The following is a 19,153-nucleotide window of genomic DNA, read 5'->3' on the forward strand; positions in this document are numbered from 1 at the left end:
ATATGGCATCTTCTGTCATAGGTAGCGTAAGCCTCTTAGATCTGACGCTACTGAACATAGATATCGAGTGTTAGGTCACGTCGGTTAAACTGAAGATGCATGCACTTTTGTTATAACCGATATCACATGTTCGTCATATTCAAGGTCAATGGTTGTGCATGCCCCATGTCTAAAACCGACTTCACCTGTTGAGACATTCTCCTTTCTGGAGAAACAGCTGATTTCAGGAAATTTTTGTGCGTCATTTTATACGCAAAGGCAATTTAGGCCACCAATGTTCGAATTGGCGTAAATAAGCCACGCATAAGGCACATCTGTTTAATGAGCTATACATGTTTCTCGTTTGACAGTCACTTGCACTGAAAGCCCATAGTGGTGAAGCCTGGTGGAATCTGGCGGCTTGATGCCATGCGAGCATGGCCGGATCTAAAATTTATATTGAGATCTCATCAGCGGCCTTCAAAATCGAGCACTAAGGGTAATAAATGATTTCAATTATCATTACTGCAGGAGCTCTTTCTTTTACAAGCCTGTGATGCTGCCATTCGATTTATAGCACAACCTATAATATTTGTATGTGTTTATAACACCCTAAAGCACAGTCTCTCCTTCTATGTATCAACGTTTGACCCTCCGTTTCGAGTCGCCGGAAAACTTTCCCTTTGTAATTTCAACCTTCAACTCGAGCCGCAATGCACATAGAGACTTTCTGCTGCAATTTACCATGTAATACTTTGCACTTGCTAATAAGTGCTATTATGGCTTCCACAATTTTCTTGCTGAAGTTAACAAAATAAACTTTCCTGTACAATCAATGTTACATCTACAACTTTCCAATGTTAGAATGCATGCATGCTGGTGAAAGCTCTGCGCATGTGCGCGCCCCAAAAAAAGCACACAAAGAAGGATAGAGAAACCTTTATTCACTGGTGAAATCCTACATGAAAGTAGCGCTGATTTCGTCTGTATAACATGCAATCCTGCCATGCAGTTGGCCTTTCATCGCAAGCACAGTTTTCTTATATTTTTTACCTTCAAACTGTGTCGCGTGCTTTAGGTGAGAGAGGTCCCTCTGATGCAAAAACCGAGGACGGACGCTATTGCATTGGCGCGTATTATAGTAGGCATTCTTTTCACGCACCAAGCCAACAAGACAAAAAAAAAGCAGTCATACACGAAGAAAAACGCCTCCAGCACAAGTACGTGCGAGCATACAGAAACAAGCGCAACAGAGAGTGCGTACACGTGCTCGAACGCAACAAATAACGCAGGAGAAATAAAGACACACTGCTTTGAAATGAACAGCAACGTGTTCTAAGAGTCCATTTTCGGTAACGCAGGATCATGTCAGGCATTTATAAAAGAGTAAAATTTACATTGGCTTGTCTTTCTTATCAATGGCTATTTAAATATTGAACGTCCTTTCTTTTTCACGTCCAAGCCTTTCGCATCACGTATGCAGTAGATCTACCTTTATTGAGAATGAGCCCAAGAGCCTTCGTGGCTTAATAGGTAGCATGTCCAACTTGCATCCCGATTGTCCTTGCTTCATTTTTGCAGCGTCCAAAATAGCAATTTTCTTCCGACAATATTTACATTACTCTGATTAGACGAACTCTCATTAGATATTTGGTTTCTATTAAAATTATTCAGCTTTTACACATGATGCATCCCACGACATTCAGAGACGAGTGCCCGTGGTGCGGGAAGACCCCTACCCTGTACCACATAACATGAGAATGCAGCTCGCATCAACTACAAAAATTTGAAAACCCAAATGAAAGACAGTGGGAGGCTTTGCTGGCCAGCTCTGACCCGGAGGCTCAGCTCTACCTGGTCACAAGAGCTCGCAAACTGGCGAAAGCCAGTGGTGCCCTGGACTGGGGGCGCCAACCGCTCGTCAGCCTCGGTTGAAGAGGCGAAGAAAAAGATCCCCGAGCCATTAATAAAGTTCACTCACTCACTCTGAATTGATATGATCAGTTGAATTAGTAGTCTCTCCGACATGTGGACGGGCAGACGGACGGAATGTCGCAGTTGAATACATTTTTGAGCTAACATATGAAATAAAGTTTTGATATGCCGGGTCGTTTAAATTTTCCTTATTTCCAACTAAAATGTTTTTGATTACATACGATATCCAGTTTTTGCTTTTCCCGTGTGTTGACACCAAGATTTCGAGTCGTTCTCATTTTATACATAACTGTTTTTTCGATTGCTCTATTTAATGCCAGTGTTTATTGTTACTAAGCGCTTTTGTACCACAGACAAAGCTAGCTGTCGGCTATGAACCCAGAAAGATTTTCAATATTGTGCATTTCAGAAATTAGTAATAACGCTGATTTGAATAACGCCACAATATCACCAAACATTGATGCCTTGAGGTGGCAAGACATTTTTGGAAACGTCAGTTAAAAAAAGCCACGAGGAATATAGTGCGCAGTTAATCTCCAGCCGGTTGGCTTCGTTAAACTTATACTTGTTGTCGCAGATGAAACGCCAGTTGCATTATATTCGCATTATGTGTGTAAGTCGCAAGACCTTCAATTTTTGGAACATTTTACTTCGGAAACGTTGCCTTGAGCAATCAGTCATTACCGATTTTTCTCTTCACTTGAGGAAGCAGTGCAAATAGGCTGCGTGATCATTACGGCCAGAAACTGTCCCATACTCCTTACGTTATCGCATCCACAGTAACACGGATTAATTTGACATCCCGGCCACGGCGGCCGCTTTTCGATGGAGGTGAAAAGCAATTGGTGCCAATGTGCTGTGCGATATCAGTGCACGTAATGAGCCCCCGGTGGTCGAAATTTCCACAGTCCTCTACTACGGCATTCCTCATAGCCTTATTGGCTTTGTGACGTTAAACCCCAACAAACCAGACCAAACCTGATTATTTCTACACGTAAACATGGAGCCGACCATTACAAGTAATCTTTAGAGGTCGGTTGAAGAGTAGTGCTCTTGTAACTGCGTGCGGCTGTATGTCTCAAACTACATGGCCTCTTAATGTCAGAAGCCGAATATCCCCAATCTCCATCACTATGTAAGGTCAGGAAGATACGCGGCTATGCTCGTATTTGTCCACTTCGCCCCTATCTGCGTTTGGTCGGCATTGTTTGAACGCATCATTTGCTATCAGCAGTAGATAGCTCTGGTGCCTCTTTTGCCACTCAGGGTGTTTCATGTAGTGGCCGTTTTGTGGGTGAGAGGGCATCTTCATGGACCGTCTCTTATCCTGTTCTTTTTTCCAGGCCCCGAGTCATGCCGCGAGTCTCGGAAGGAGAGGCGCGTGTTCCCACTAACAATGGCAATAACGTCGCCGCTTCAGTGGACGGGATCAAAACTCTGAACAGTGAACAGAGGGCTGCTTTGATGTCTGCACAAAGTGGCGGCGGTCCTCCTCAATCGAAGGACTCAGCGGAAGCCAGTGGTGGCTGCCACAGAAAGCAAGCAACGCGATGGAGCCTCGGAATCGCAGCTCTGACAGGAATCGTTGCTCTCGTTTTGCTCATACTGTGGCTCACGTTTTGGGGAGACCAGCCGCTAGCGCCGTCCAAGAGGCCTCCGCACATCGTATTCATCTTGGCAGATGACTTGGTGAGTATTTTGCCACTGGATGTTCGTGTTGGCAGAGCTTGGTCATTACAGGAAAGTTTTCTCAGTTTTAAAGCATCGAGAGCTCCTATGTGGGAGAAAAATTAACTTAAACACCTTCGAGAGTACATTAAGAGCCAGAAAACAAAATATTATATACATTCAACGCTGCTCAAAGTAGGAAGAGTATTACCACTGCAGCACATATATCTTGTTCTTCCTTACCTTGACCCATTGGTCAATTGGCGTTTGCTTTAAATCAATGATCATCTTACACATACATTGCTTGAAAAATGATCAGTAAGGTTACAATCTTTGACTGCACAGAAATATCCCTGTATGGATAGCACTCCACAATTCCTCACCCATCCACACTGACTTTATAATCCCTTCGTACGCTTAGGGCATTTGGGTTGCTCCAAGTGCTGTGTCTAGCACAGCTTTCGGCAGAGCTCGATTCTCTCGTTCCTGCTCCTCCAGGCTGAATGAACCTGATGATTTGGCATATTGGTAGATGTGTTTGTGTGTGCTCTCAATCTGCTCTTTCAGTGTCCTTATAGTACGTATAGCACGCTACTGCGTGATGGGGGTGCCCTAGCTGCACTACTGCAGTCGTGGCCAAGAAAATTGCCACCTCCATCGCACAGCGGACACGATGTACATGGTCTTTGTGATCCGTTTCGAAGATTCTGTTGTTTCTACCAAATGCCTGAATTTGTTTCTTGGTACCGTTTGAAGCTTCGCTTTTGTGAATGAGCGGCCATTTCACGTAAAACATTAAGCTAGATCTTTCAATTTCCAGTTTGAAATGCCTTGAAAGTATCAAGGTTCGAGGGTAAAGCATGCAAAGAATGCTATGAGCCTTGAGTGGAATATAGAAACAAGGGTTGCTTTTTCAAGTATTCTTTGCAAAAGTGGTCAAATCCGTGCTAATCGTCATTGCGAAGAAAAATTCGGGAACATTCTTAGTCAAATGTATCTAGCATATTGAAAGTTCTTCAGGTCGCTGTCACAAGGCCTTATCATTTGCGGTTTGTCAAAGCATGGCTCGTTATCTTATACATGTTCGGTCTGGAAACGCGAGATAGCTCCTGAAGGGTTGCAATCAGAGGCGGCTTCCTATTGATGGACCCGGTGCAGATAAGCTTTTGACCTGGAAAGTTTCAGCTCATGCTTCAGTATTGAGCGGATGGCGGCCCCAACCTCTTCACGCAAGAGAACAGTGCTAACTTATCAACATACCAGCTCAGCTGTCGCCGGGTATCCTTCGTATGTGGGCGCAAGGTTACTGAGCTATCAGTGTTCATTGACGCCTTAGTTTGTCTTGCTAGCGGCCTCGTTGAGCATTATCGCCAACAGTAACATAGTAACATACTCTGAAATATGTTATTTTGTGCCTAGTAGTGTACAGTCATGAGCAAAAGTGGTATACAACACTCAGCCGCTGACAGTACTCAGGAAAACTGCATCAAAATGCCATCTAGCGACAGCTATCTAAGATCGAGACAATAGTGGCAATGCCCCGTTTTATCCATATGCATGTGTCACTGTCGCTGTCCCTTACGCTGTCGCTAGATGGCATTTCGATGCAATTTTCTCGATCTCTGTCACTGGCTGAGTGTTGTATACCACTTTTGCTCACGACTGTACATACATTTTTTTTAGCATATACAGGCGCTGAAAAGAAAATTTCAGCTCACGCAAGCTACGTAGAAGGCTGAGTGCTAAAATCGTCGTATATGAAGGAGTCATTTGTAATATGCTCTCGTAAGTTACTTGCGTGATTGCACAAGCCGGTTCTTCAATACCGGACATATCAGCGAACGAAGCGCATATGTGAAGGTATGCGTAAAAGAACTGAAAGGTTCTTTTCGTCTATGTAGACAATTGTAGTTGCTACGAGACGCTAACGAATGGCGGCTGTAATAAAAAATGTAATATTCATGTATAAAAAAACTAAATCAACTATATAGAGGCACGTAATAGATGCTTGGCTTATTGTCTTCGTGCACAGTTCATAATTCGCGGGCGTGTTTGAAAAGAACACTAAAGGTTTTCGTTGCTCAGTCCTATTGCGGTGGTCTACAGGTAAAGTTTCATCCAAACTGATGGTTGTTTTATAACCTCATACCATTGTAGGTGGCGCGGAAGTGCCTTGCCCCTATACATGTCTCATACCATCCATTAGTCATTCGCGTAGTGGTACGCTGCCTCAAGCCAACTTGCGTGTCACCGGCCGTGGTAAGTCAGTGGCTATGGCACACGACTGCTGAACACAAAAACGTGTTACGAAACTCCGACCCCGGCGGCGGATTTTCAATAGAGGCTAAAAGCAAGATGCCCGTGCATTGTGCGAACTCTGTGGTCTGTACGATCTCCAGGGCCCCAGTTGGTCGAAATTTCCATAGTCCTTCACTTCGGTCTCTCAGATAACTTGAGCCGATTTGAGAGTTTAAATCCTCCAAACCAAATAACCAAACCAACTTAGGTGTCGGTTCCCATATGTTGAGGTGTATATGATGCCATGAGTCAATATGAAACCAATAGTGAATGCACGTATTTCAACAGTAGTGTCAACTCTGTGAAATGTATTTCTGGCGCCTCTGCTACCATGATAACAATGATTATTTTGGTGGCGAGCCCTTTGTAATGGGCAGGCCGTTGTACCAGGCCGTTGTACCAGGCCGTTGTAAATAGGCCGTTGTAATAGGCAGTTCCGTAGTCGGCCGAAAAAGGAAATAAAAGGTAAACAAAAAGGAAGAAAAAAAGAAAACAACTCTGTTGCCAAGACTGTTCGCTGTTGTCAAGCGGTGACTAGCGCGTTAGGGCGGTTTTCACTAATTGGCTACCATTGCCCGAGATGCGCCTAGTAACCGCAACGGGGTCTCGCACTGGGTTTCTTGCGGCTGACGTAATACCAGTGCAATCGTCAGTGACTCTGGGGACTCAGCTGGTCCTGCTCGGCCTCCGGTGGGTTGCCTGTCACGCCTGGCATCGAAGATTGTCTGGTGGGATTTAGCCCTGGACACTCCAGGATGACATGGGCGATGGTTTCTTCGGCCAAGTGGCATCTGGGGCACATTGTTTCAAGGTCAGCCGTGTAATTTGCCCGTGACGTGATCTGCCTAATAAAAATCGGTACTGTCGCTTTACTGCGCCGGCAAAGCGAGAATACAGAAGGAAAACTCCTACGACAACACCAAAGGCAGCGGACTGCTGAGCGAGGCCCGTGGCGGTGTCTTTCGAAGGCGCACGCAGCGTGCGCGTTCGATTTTGATAGTTTTGCTATCACTTTGACGATTAAGCGGTTGTTTGACAAAAATTTTCAACAGGAAACAAAGCGGAACCAGTAATCTATAGGCGGCGTTGGATCATCTGCATTAGGCTGCTGGTACACTATATTTTGCCCTAAAGCGTAACCCGTAGCTGTAATAAGTTAAAATCGTCTATTACACAGTAAAGTCTACGTTCACTGACATAAAATGGCAGTGCATGCTGAATTTAAATTGCTGCGAATTTAAGTGAGCACGTTTTAGATTCCATTACCTAAAAATGACTTCCGAAGATGCGTCAACCGGCATAAACGCAAGTACCTGTTTCAAATCCTGCTAGGCCGGCTTTATCACATGCTGCAGCAATGAGACCAATAGCCATCAAATACATGTTATTTCTGGTAAGGCCTTTTTCATACATCATCACATACTACCAGAAATGCAACATTAGGAAACTTTAATTTTCCGCCTACCCATAATGTGTATGGAGAAAGATGGCTGTCTTTCATAGGTGCTAAGATATGGAACACTCTACCACAACAAATAAAATACGCTCGAACTTTCGCGTCTACAGCTAAAACATTTTTTCAGCACATGCATTATATGTGATACTAATACTGTGCACTATTGGCATCTGATATATTACTTTAATTTAGCACGCACGATGTTTTTCTCTTTTTTTTTTGAAGCAATTGTTCCTTGTTCTGCTTGCTTTTTAGAATTTATATTGATTTATACATCCTACTCCCTGCTGTACCTAGTTTGTATTATGCATGTGACGAAGTGTCTGCATCATTGTATTTCATTTCTTGGACCCATAACTAGCCTATGGCTACGGGTCCAAACAGTGTTGGAAATATTTTTATTGTATTTTCAAGAAAAATAAAGAAAGAAAGAAAGGAAGTAAAACGACCTAGTGATGCGTAGTGCACATTCGAACGTTAGTTCGAAGAGTGCTTTAGTTCCAATAGCGGCTGCTTTTTGGCGCACTTGGTCGCTGCCTATCTCGTAATGTTTTATACATGTGCGCTACTGGCACACAGTGACGGTCTCTGTACTTTGCATAAAGCGTCGGTGAAGAATGTGCTGTCTCGCGTCTCGCCTGTGGCCTTTTACGACTAGCCGCAATAGTAATTGAGCCTCTACTCCGTACTCCTGGCTGTCTATAAAAAAGCGACCATGAAACGAGAGCCGCTTATCTGATGTAAAATTGCGCCCTAAAGACAAAGGTCTGCCAAGCCAAGGACATAAGTTCCCTTCATGTCAAAGAGAGCGACAAGTGCTCCATCGCAAGGCTAAAAACACATGCCGTTGCCAAGTTGCTTTGGGCAAAGACGGTACAAGCGCTAGCCATCAAACTTAGGAGAATGCTCGAACGCGTGGGTTTGACTCAGAGCAGCTCCTCGGAGGGTTGGGCGCTGAGCCCTGGACAACGTAGCACGGTGTGCTCGCACCTGCTGATGCCAGCAGTAGCTAAGCAGCCACAATCTCAGGTGAATTTTACGATAGCTGTAGTTGACTAAGGCACTACATAACAGAGTTGAGTGTTGTTGGGCTAGTTTGTTCTGTATAATAAACATGAAAATACCGCTAAAACTCGGACGAAAACACACACAACGATTGACAAACACTAATTAGTTTCTGACTTGAGGCGGCTGCAGAGAGACGTCTTTAGAACACTAAGGTTTCGTGGAGTCTCATCGTATATACAGAAACGCAAAATAGAGGGAAAAGAAAGAGAGTGCAAGGATACAAGTCGTGTTGCAGTGCCCTCCCAAAGGTAGTGAAGGGTCTCTACGTAGCTGTCCGGAATATTTTAAAGTAACCTTGAAAGGCTGGACATATCCTAAAAGTAAGTCTTGGGAATCAAAAAAGGAAAAAATGCCACTCTCTCTATTCAAATCCGCCTGAAAATGCTGTGTTCATTATTGGAAGAGTCATGTTTTCCTTCTTTCGCGATATTTGTAAGGGCAGCACTCAAGAACTGGGTGCGCTTCTGAACAACTTATAAAACTAAGATGGTTTTAATCCGGTAGCATAATATAGTGACTAAGTGGTGTGAAGAATGGAAAATGACTAATAATGTTAAATCATCAGCTACTTTATCCGTAACCAGAAAGATACACCAATCAAATTTTCAATACACATTAAACAACATTCCTCTTTCTACGGTGTTCGAATGTAAATATCTATGCATAACAATGAATTATGATCTCAGATGAGACTCTCATGTTAACAATGTCACATCAACCGCTTTAAAACAGTCATTTTTCATTAGCAGACTGCTCAAAATAGTACCGTCAGAAACAAAGCTTCTTGCGTATAAGACATTTGTCAGACCAGTTCTAGACTATGCCAATGTTGTTTGGGTTTCCTTTCACTAGCAAGCTTATTAAACAAACAGAAGCAGTGGAGATGAAGGTGGTCAGATGTATATTTAATAAACACAGGTTGACAGACCCACCAACAGAACTATTCAAACACGCAGGACTACTAACCTTCAACACTAATCAAAACTAACGCGCCTTACAACCATGTACCAACTCATAAACAATCAACTAAAAGTTTACACTTCAAGATGCATATCAGAATCACAAACTCGACAAATAGGTAATACTCACGTATACACTCTAAACGAGTTTTCATTCCGTACTGACATTTTCAAATATTCATACTTTCCTCGTGCTATACGCGAATGGAACACCTTAAACACATACGTTGTCAGTAGTCCATTATTGAATGCACACGCGTGGAAAATCAACTACTTACAATGCAGTATTTATTGAGTTCTTACGTTAGAACGAATTTATTCCTTCTGTTCATGTTGTGATATTATTTGTCAGCAAAATCTTGTAATACGCTCCTCATTCTGGTTTAATTGTACACACATTTTCTGCTGTATAATTTTGAGTCATAGATTTATATGTACTTTAATTAATTATCATTGCTATTTTTTGTGCCTCTGTACTTTTGAATGCCCTTTCTGTTACAATACCTGATTAGATTGACAGGCTCGAATAAATAGCGTGGAAAATCAACTACTTACAATGCAGTATTTATTGAGTTCTTACGTTAGAACGAATTTATTCCTTCTGTTTATGTTGTGATATTATTTGTCAGCAAAATCTTGTAATACGCTCCTCATTCTGGTTTATTTGTACACACATTTTCTGCTGTATAATTTTGAGTCATAGATTTATATGTACTTTAATTAATTATCATTGCTATTTTTTGTGCCTCTGTACTTTTGAATGCCCTTTCTGTTACAATACCTGATTAGATTGACAGGCTCGAATAAATAAAAAAAATGAATAAATATCCTATCAGCAAAAAGGAAACAACCGCGTTGTCGTTAATGGTATGAAAATAAAAGTATACGTCGGGCAGTCGGTGCTTGCTAGTGATAAGTACTGCAGGCATGAAGATTGCACGCAGTAAGGCAAAAACTATATTGATGAAAAAGCCGATGACGGCGGCAAGAACGGCACAATGATTCTGATGACATCACGACGCCGGCGTGCGCTGCCACAACGTACACAACAGGGCAAAGTCGTAAATGACGAAATATAACACACAATGAGGGGGGGGGGGGGGGGGGGGGCTCAGGTAGTGATGTCTCATAATCACCACTCATGACTTAGTTTTCATGCAACATATTATGACTCAGAAGTTTACCGCGTAGCATTAAGTAACGTCGTTATTTTCCATTTTGCACACGTAAGAAGTATTATGAGTTATACTATTTATTTTTTATAATAGATCCGAGGTGCCTTTAAAGGCATTTCACTACCTCGCCAGAAACGTTTGTAGTCATGCAGGTTATAGTTGGTATTTTTAGCTCCTTCAGGCGACAAAATCGGAACATAATATAATGCTTTATCGAGTACTTGAGTATTAATTTATGCTCGGCGCTTCATTGCCGGACTCAAATATGGTCGCTTTAAATAGTTGTAAACAATTACGAGCATGCACTGCCTGTTGCGTGTAAAATTCCTTCTTTTTATTAGTGTTCTGTCAGTGCTTGAGTGCTGTTCCTGTCATGGCAGTTGATACAGAATCTGAAGAAAATTAATAGTAAGAAAATGGTAATTTTTCAAACACAATTGGCTAAAATAGAAAGGTACTTTGTAGTATATACTGATGTATCGCAGTAATAAATATACATTCAAAGAGAGCACAAATTTCAACCACTGCTACCAGGACGACGCTACTGGGTTCTGCAATGCAAGAGTTTAACTAAACGCGCTAGCTATAGGAGTACCTTCATTCAAGTTTTCTAGCAGTTCATTTTAGCGAAGCGCGTAACGAACCAAAATATTGAGTCGCTGTCATGCTAGTTATTGTTATATCGGAGTGATGTTCTTGCTGCCGTATCCATGCAGCAGAGGTCGCATAATGCTTTGCCTGTTTCTGCAGGGTTGGGCCGATTTGAGCTACAACGGGAACCCTCAAATTCGGACTCCAAATATTGACGCTCTTGCTTGGAACGGAGTTCGTCTCACAAGACTTTACCACCACAACCTGTGCACGCCTTCCAGAGCGGCCATCATGACTGGTCGCCACCCCATACACATCGGTGCGCTTTGTTTCAAGTGTTCTGTGACGCAAGCGTCACTATCACGTACCTGCAGATGTAAACAAGCCGAGCTTGGCTCAACACCAACTAGCTTAATCTGCTGGTGTCGGTAGCATTTATTATGTACCTAAATGGACATTTCTTGAACGGGCTATCTGAAAATATTTTAGCGACTTGGGAGACACTGAGCGAACATCGTTATTGTTATCGTCTACCGTTCTTCGTCGCTCCAAATTCTAAACTATGAAATGCCTCCTGCGCGCAGTAAAACTGTTTAGCCAGCCATAAAAACCACGTAGGTCGTCAGAAGTGTTAGAAATTCCAGGAGCTATTTGTTGTTATTAGCAGTACTTCTTATGGAGGTGGCATCCGAGTAAACTTAAATAAACTGCAAAGGCTTTTGCCGATTTCCTGGCTTGAAACTTGGAATGGCCCAGGAGTTTCGGTAGGATTCCTTTATTGACGCATGACAAGACCTAATAAGACCTAATAGACGTCAGCTCACGAAAGGGTGAAGAAGTATACAGGGTTTCCAAGCTAGCTTTAACCAAGAGTTAAAAAATAAAACATTTGAGGTAGGCCAGATAAATTAGTTGCATAGATTTGCCAACCATCTTTCTCACCAGATGTAATTTTTTGTTTGGCATTTATCTATTTCATAATTAAGATATGTCTAAATTTATAAATATTTATTGACTTTAAAAATTAAATGAGGCTTGCAAAGTTGGAGAGCACATTCAAAAACCTCATTTCATTTATTGCGTTAGAGAAAGCCTCAAGCTCATCTTTTTTCAAGTCATGAAAGAAAGCATACAGAATTAAAAGGAAACTATCACGTGACTAGTGCATTCGCGCGCCGCGATTGTGCTGAACTCAACCGTGGTTTAAGTGAAGGAAATCAGCTGCAGCGTGCACGCTTCATAGCCCCGTTGAAGCGGCAGGCCGACATGTCCGCGATGATGCGCCAGGCAGTCTGCGCATGTGACGGTGATAGTTGCAGCGAGCTCACCGCGCTTGTTGCAATCATCGCCAACATATTGCCTACCGCAGGGACTGAACCGTTGAGTCACGGTGGTATCTACGTTTTTCACTTAAACCACGATTGCGAGCATCATAGTCGCAGCACGCGAAGGCGCAAGTCACATGATACTTTTTGTGTTTTTGGCGGCCTTTCTTTGGAGCTGTGAACAAATATCCACGTGAGGCTCTCTTTACCGCAAATAAATAACATGGAGGTTTGTGAAGATGCTCTCCAACTTTGCAGATCACATAATTGCAAAACAGAAACCTACCGGAGGTGCGCCAAACGGCTGGCAGCTGTATGCAAATGGCGTAATTCCGTCGCCTCAACGGTAGGATCCCGCAACGTCTTTCTCCTCACTGGTTGCCTCTCAGCGGGTGAAATGGCGATTGTTACCGAGAGGTGTCTCTGAACGCAACCTAAAGGTAACATACACTCACTGAAGGCAGAAAATGATTACGGTGAATGTAATTGAATAGTGTTACCATTGTCATGCCGTCACTTGGTGGCTCTGTTCACGGCTGGTTACGCGGCTATTAAGAATTAAAAACATCACATAATGCAACCAAAAGGTGAACACACCCCAGGAGAAATCTTAGTAGCTTAATTTACCATTGCGAATAAAAAAAATCTTAAAAAAAACTTGCACCTACAGGATACGAACACACGTTTTATTCACTAAGAGCCCAGGTAAGCAGTGTCAACAAACTACGTCAGTGAAGCTTTTTTTTCTTCATTGCTTGGTCTTGACACGAGAAGCAAACATACAAAAAATCACTCAAATGCTATTTACAGACGCTATTTACATATGACACGCTAAAATTCACGCATACACAACAAAGGCTCTAGCCTTGAGAGCCACTCGGGAGGTCCTGCTGTAGCTTTCTGGATGGCCAAATACCTGTCCAGGCTTTCCCGAAAATACATTCTGGCAGGCCGTGCATCTTTATCGCAGTGGTAACCCGCCATTATTGAGCGCCATATACAGTGGAGGCCCATGAGCATAATTAAATCAAATGGTACCCCCATCCTCACTTTCTACGCATAAGTACCGAGTGCCATGCGGGTCTAGCGGAAAATCTTTCATTAGCGTTCTTTTCAATACGCCCCAAAAATATACTCCTTACCAACAGTTTAAAAAAACATGGTCTGTGGTTTCTGGCTTCCTGCATATTAACAGTGTGATCCCTAGGGTATGAATAATCACTTTTTCTCCAAAAATGTTTTCACCGGCAAGGTTCCGGTGTGCAATGTAAAAAGGAAAATGTTTGCTCTGGCGTCACGTGCATTTTTTTACCCCTTTTTAAACATCTTCACCTGGGCCTCCATCGTACAAGGCCCTGTACAAAGGCACAGAGAACATAATGTAACACAATAAACGATACAATTTCTTTCGTTTTGCTGTAGACAAATAATCACTTGAAAACCGCGCTGAAAGGAACCGAACTTGATGCGACTTCTCTATAAAAGCCCTTAATCCCTGCGGAAAATTCTTCCGTCTGTTTAAACCACGTACTCCGGTAGCAGCCGCATCAGCCGTGTCTATAAAAAACAAAACACGACTGACCAGCTGTCGCAAACACAGGTGGCCCAATCCTAGCTCACCATCTTTTACTCGTCTGAACAAGTTAGTGCGGCTGCAGCGTTCCCATTCAGATGCCCAGACAAATACAGCGAAATGCCTGTGCAGGTTCTGATTATTTAACTGAGAACAATGAAACACCTGCATAACATACCAGAACTTACTGATAAAGAACAAATTGCAAACTGTGGCCCTTGCAAAAAAAGATAGGTTGGTCCCGCTCCACTTTTCAGCTTTATCCTTTATCTCTTTAGCCTGCCCTCTCCAATATTGTTCACTGTCACGGTAAGACATAAGCGGAACTCCTAAGTACCTATCTGGTGTCGTCGTGTAAGGCACACATACAAACCGTTCAGGCTTAGATGGCCAGCTTCAATTTTTCAATTCAATTCAATTTATTTTAACTCGAGGTTGAAGGCCCTCAGGCGAAAAAGCTGTTATAGAACAGATTGAAGAGTGCCTGAGGGCCCATGCCAAAGTCCGATGTATTTCGACCAGTTAACGCCACTACCGGTGACGCGACTGAATTTGCGCAAACACTTCACAGCTTGGCTTATGTCTCCCTCATCATCGGTAAAAATAGCGATGTCGTCTGAATACGCTAACAGCTTTACTTCGGCTGCTTGTACATTGAGTCCCTGAATGCTATTATTCTAGAGTAATTTTAAACAAAGGGTCTCTATATAGATGTTAAATAAAAGAGGGTGAGGGGACAGCCCTGCCGTACGGAACGCTGTACACTGAAGGGGTCCCCTAAATATTTGTTAACAATCAATCTTGTCGTGCAGCTCCGGTACGCCAAAGCTATGCCCTCACGGACAACAGAACCGACATTCACATGGCCTAAAATGGCAAACAACAGTTTGTGAGCGACAAAGTAAAATGCCTTTGCTAAGTCAATCTGGAGAAAGGCAATCCGACCATTACTGTCATCACAGTGTTCTAATACACTGCGTGCTTTATGGATATTGGTGAAAATGGAGTTCCCTTTGATCCCACACGTCTTATGAGGCCCAACTATGTCTCTAATCACGGTCTGCAACCTTCGCCCTAGAAACTTCATAAAAATTTTGTACTCCATGTTTGTGAGCGCTATTGGCCGGTATGCAGTAACCAGTTTTAACTTACTTATTTCATTTGTTTTTGGAATGAGCACACTGTGGGATGACCCATATGATGGAGGAAGAGCCTTTTCTTTGAAGGCTTCATTAAAGATTACAGTTAGGACAGGGGCTATTTCGTGTTTAAGTACTTTATAAAAAGTCGCACTGAACCCGTCCGGTCCAGGGGATTTACCGGAGTTTAATTTATCAATTCCGTGCTCCACCTCCGTTTTTGTTATGTCTACTTCTAATCTGGCTTTTGTTTCGTCGTCGAGACGTGGTAGCTCAGCTAGAAACTCATCCTTAAGTATAATAACATCTACCCGATGTGATGCGAAGAGCGCCTGGTAATGTTCGAAAAACGCTGTTTTGATATGATTGATGTCTGTTGATAATACCCCTCCTATTCTACTCCTTCGATGTGATTCCTTTCAGCACGAGCTTTTTCTAAACCGAGCGCTCTTTTCGTTGGCGCTTCGCCTGCAGCTGTGTCTTCGGCCTTTGCCCTAACCAGCGCTCCCCGGTAACGTTGTTCTTCAATTAGTTCTAGCTTTTATTTGGTTTTCCTTATGTCCTCCATCTATTCACCCGGTGCTCAGCTTTCGTGTTTTACCATTTTATGAAACAGTGTCCTTAACTGCACTTCATTTTGTTTCTCTTCGTGAATTATAATAGCAGATCATTCAATTGCTTTTAATTTAAAGGCTTCTTTACAGAGCTCCCACTGCTCCCGAACCTTCATGTTTTTTCGTGGATCTATTTTTTCTATTTCGTCGCTTACTGCTCGACTGTACAATTGATCCTCAAGTAGCTTGTTGTTTAACTTCCACATTTCCCACGAAAAACTATTCCCACGCTTAACAATGCCTACTCAGCATTGAACCATACAATGGTCTCAAAACGACACTGGTACTACTTCATATCTGTTGCATTGTGCTACGATATCGACGGAGGTATAGATGCGATCTAACCGTGCATGGCTCGAGCCCTGGAATCGCGTATACTTTACTGGGCGTTCTCCCTCCAGACACTCTGCAATGTCTTCTAGGCTATAGATGTAAATTATTCTTAACAGCACTTCAGTGCTCCTGTAACAGAAAGCGCGACTGCTTGTCTTGTCACGCGCGTTCAGAACACCAGTTGTAATCCCCCATAACTATAAGCCGTCTCTCCGTCCGAAGGCGCTCTTCGACATTTTCAAAGAACACGGCGCGGTCATAAACCACATTGGGCGCATACACGCACAAAACTCGCCACTCAATGCCTTTCAGCGAAAATTCCCGGTAAGCACATCGTCCCCCGTCATGCACGGATGATGCGCCTGCACCTCTAGCCCGGGCAGCTTCTTTACAAAAAGAACACAACCAGCCGACGTGCCAACAGCGTGACTAACTACAGCGAAAAACCTAGACGTGAAACGTCGCATCATATATCTCGGTCTCTTCTTCACCATCTACTTTCGTTTCTTGCACAGCCAATATATCTATATCGTAATCCATTAAAGGCCTGTAAAGCTGGCTTTGTTTCCTTTTACCTGCCAAACCTCTAACGTTTAGGGTGGCCACTTTAAACGGAGATGCAGAAGCCATTCTGGAATACAAAGAAGAGACTGAAAGCAAGATGCTTACCTCCCGCGTCTAGCATGTCGCTAGACGTTGCCTTCGCCGCCGGTTTCATCCGGCGCTTGCCTCTGGTAATGAGGCGACTTGTGGTTGGATCGCTTGTCTGTCTGAGTATTGGTGCTCGAGCGCAGACTGGAACGCCGCGCTTGAGGCGCCTTCGCCGGTGGTTCCTCGGCGGTGCTCTGCCACCGTGTCGTCTTCGGTCTTGGTCTCGGCACGCGAACGCTTTGCAGCAGTGATGACAGTCGCGCGGGCGTCTCTCTTGTCGCGATCGTCGCTGAGAACCGTTGCGTCGACATTCAAAGGCTCCTCTAAGCTCGTCCAATCTTCTGTCGTGGCCTGATCCATCGGTGATGTGTCACTAAATGGCGTCCCTCTTCCTGGTGCGACAGCGGTGGCGATGTTGCTGCTCGAACCCGCTGCCTCAAACGCCGCCTCTGGCGGTTTACTCGCGTCTTCAGATCCACTTGCTGATTGTTCCGCCTCGACGACGTCCATAAGCTCCGCAGCGTCGCTCGTCGCTACACACCCGATAGCCGACGCGTAGGTACGAACGCAGTCCGCCTCCGCGTGTCCATAGCGCCTGCACTTGGGGCACCTGGGCACTTTACAGTCATGGCGAACGTGGTCTGTTCCAGCGCAACGCAGGTACTGCATAGGCCTCCCGGGCACCACCACGAGGGCCAACTTGCCAGCCACTCGAACCTGAAGGGGTAGGACCGCGACCTTCATACCTGGCTTCAGTTTTAGCAGCACAGTCCTCGTAGTGGATCTTTTCTCATTTATGCCCGCAACGCGCCAACGTTCTCGAGTCACCTCGGTCACGACGCCAAACGCCGCGAAAGCGGTGCGGATGTCCTCGTCGAGAACGCCGTGCAGCATCCAATGCAGACGCATTTTAACGTGCTGTTCTTCTGGGTCAATGACGATGCAGCGGCGTCCCTTGACCTCTATCTCATTAAGGGCTGCCAGTTTCTTTGCCGCTTCCGGCCTACTGAAGTTCACAGCCCACACATGATTAATCTGGTACCCCTCCAACGACACGACGTTGGGGAGCACAGCAACATTGGCCAGGGCGTCTCTGAAGTCTTCGACCCTGTAGGGTCTAACACGTACGTCGCCGTGCAAAAAAACCGTGTTTACAACAGCACGTCCGGTGGGCAGGGTAGGCAGAACAATCTCATATTCCTTGCCTTCTCCACTGGCGAACCTGTTACCGCGGCCCGACACGGCCGCTATCGCCGCTCATTGGGAGCCCATGATCCCGCGTCCGCACCAAACGTTAACCGGAAGTAAAATGTCTACGCCAGTGAAGCAGCGAAAGCGGCAGGCTTTAAATGCGCTATTATTCATTTATACAATATTTCCGCTATCTATCGCCAGGTGACGCTGATCTCAGGACCCTTAGAGTTTAGAGACAGCACTGGCCGTGTGAATGAATCTGCGGGGGAAGCTAGCAAAAAACGATTGGAGGATTGATGGCCTAAAAGCAGAAAATTGACACAATGTTAGTTATGTAGAAACAAAAATTGAATAAACAGAATGATGATAAAGTTAACCAATCTAAAACAATTATTCAGATATAGGGGGGAAAATGAGCATGATAGCAACTGCTACCTACCCATTTAAAAGGGGACGCTGCTATATTCCATCCATCCATCCATCCATCCATCCATCCATCCATCCAACCGTCCGTCCATCCATCCATCCGTCCGTCCGTCCGTCCGTCCGTCCATCCATCCATCCATCCATCCATCCATCCGTCCGTCCGTCCGTCCGTCCGTCCATCAATCCATCCATCCATCCATCCGTCCGTCCATCCGTCCGTCCGTCCGTCCGTACGTCCGTCCGTCCATCCATCCATCCATCCATCCATCCATCCATCCGTCCGTCCGTCCGTCCGTCCGTCCGTCCGTCCGTCCGTCCGTCCGTCCGTCCGTCCGTCCGTCCGTCCGTCCATCCATCCATCCATCCATCCATCCATCCATCCATCCATCCACCCATCCATCCACCCATCCATCCATCCATCCATCCATCCATCCATCCATCCATCCATCCATCCATCCATCCATCCATCCATCCATCCATCCATCCATCCATCCATCCGTCCGTCCGTCCGTCCGTCCATCCATCCATCCATCCATCCATCCATCCATCCATCCACCCATCCATCCGCCGTCCGTCCGTCCGTCCGTCCGTCCGTCCATCCATCCATCCATTGTTTAGAGTACAGAAACACGCATGCACATGGTTTCCCTTGCCTACCTCAAACGATTTTTTTTAACCCTTGGCTGATGTTGGCTTGGACACTGTATAATATGATCTGCTGCGACCCGTGTGAAGTGTCGGAAAATGAATTTGACCAATTATTTTAGCA

General features: G+C 44.5%; 1 protein-coding gene across 1 annotated transcript in view; it reads left to right on the top strand.

The window, feature by feature from the left end:
• Positions 1-3,264: 3,264 nt before the first annotated feature.
• The window catches only part of LOC146200177 (arylsulfatase B-like), a 47,123-nt gene continuing 31,234 nt past the window's right edge, over positions 3,265-19,153 (top strand). Inside the window, exons 1-2 of the mRNA XM_084595415.1 lie at positions 3,265-3,603; positions 11,289-11,448. Of these exons, the coding sequence (XP_084451541.1) occupies positions 3,268-3,603; positions 11,289-11,448 (496 nt within the window). The 5' untranslated portion in view covers positions 3,265-3,267. The remainder of the gene's footprint in view (positions 3,604-11,288; positions 11,449-19,153) is intronic.

The sequence above is a fragment of the Amblyomma maculatum genome, chromosome 2 (genome assembly GCF_055883805.1).
Source record: "Amblyomma maculatum isolate TAMU_Amacu chromosome 2, ASM5588380v1, whole genome shotgun sequence".
Classification (NCBI taxonomy): domain Eukaryota; kingdom Metazoa; phylum Arthropoda; class Arachnida; order Ixodida; family Ixodidae; genus Amblyomma; species Amblyomma maculatum.